The 886-nt window shown below is 52.0% G+C and overlaps 1 protein-coding gene across 1 annotated transcript in view; it reads left to right on the plus strand.

The window, feature by feature from the left end:
* The window catches only part of LOC139024996 (streptococcal hemagglutinin-like), a 13,023-nt gene extending 12,353 nt beyond the window's left edge, over positions 1–670 (plus strand). The window contains exon 3 of the mRNA XM_070439994.1: positions 236–670. Coding sequence (XP_070296095.1) covers positions 236–670 — 435 coding nt within the window. The remainder of the gene's footprint in view (positions 1–235) is intronic.
* Positions 671–886: the final 216 nt, after the last annotated feature.

Raw genomic sequence — 886 nt, forward strand, 5'->3', positions numbered from 1 at the left:
AGTAACCATTATTACCACCCAAACATCAAACATCATCCAATGATTTTGGGAGATGGTTTTACTTTGAACGTGGATTGGAAATGTCTTTATCTTTCCATATACTGGCATAATCTCTCTCTATATTTTTAATGTATGTATTGTTGTACTCAAATGAGGTAACTCTATGCCTACAGTAAAAAAAAACAATACAGATTTTGATCATTCGGAAGATACTCTGATTCTCACGCTGTCTCAGCCTGTCTACTCAGCCCGTCTCAGCCAGTCTCAGCCTGTCTCAGCCTGTCTCAGCCTGTCTCAGCCAGGCTCAGCCTGTCTCAGCCTGTCTCAGCCCTGCCTCAGCCCGTCTCACCAGTCTCAGCCTTGCTACTCAGCCCGTCTCAGACGCAGTCTCAGCCCGTCTAGCCAGTTCTCCAGCCCGTCCAGTCCAGTCTCAAGCCTGCTCTCAGACCGTCTCAGGCCGTCTTCAGACAGTTCAGCCTGTCTCAGCATCAGACTGTCTCAGACAGTCTCAGCTGTCTACTCAGCCCGTCTCAGCCTGTCTCAGCCTGTCTCAGCCTGTCTCAGCCAGTCTCAGCCAAGTCTCAGCTTCAGTTTCAGCCTGTCTCCGTCAGGCCGTCTACCTCAGCCAGTCTCAGCCAGTCTCAGCAGTCTCAGCCCGTCTTCAGCCTAGTCTCAGCCTGTCTCAGCCAGTCTCAGCCAGTCTCAGCCTGTCTCAGCCAGTCTCAGACCTGTCTTCAGCCTGCTCAGCCTATCTCAGCCATGTCTCAGCCCATCTCATGACCTGATCTCGCCATGTCTCAGCATCTCACGTCTCAGCCAGCTCAGACCGTTCTCAGCTGTCTCAAGTCGAAGCTTCTCGCCTGTATCAGCCAGTCGCAGCCTGTCA

Source organism: Salvelinus sp. IW2-2015, unplaced genomic scaffold (genome assembly GCF_002910315.2).
Source record: "Salvelinus sp. IW2-2015 unplaced genomic scaffold, ASM291031v2 Un_scaffold2109, whole genome shotgun sequence".
In the NCBI taxonomy this organism is placed as follows: Eukaryota; Metazoa; Chordata; class Actinopteri; order Salmoniformes; family Salmonidae; genus Salvelinus; species Salvelinus sp. IW2-2015.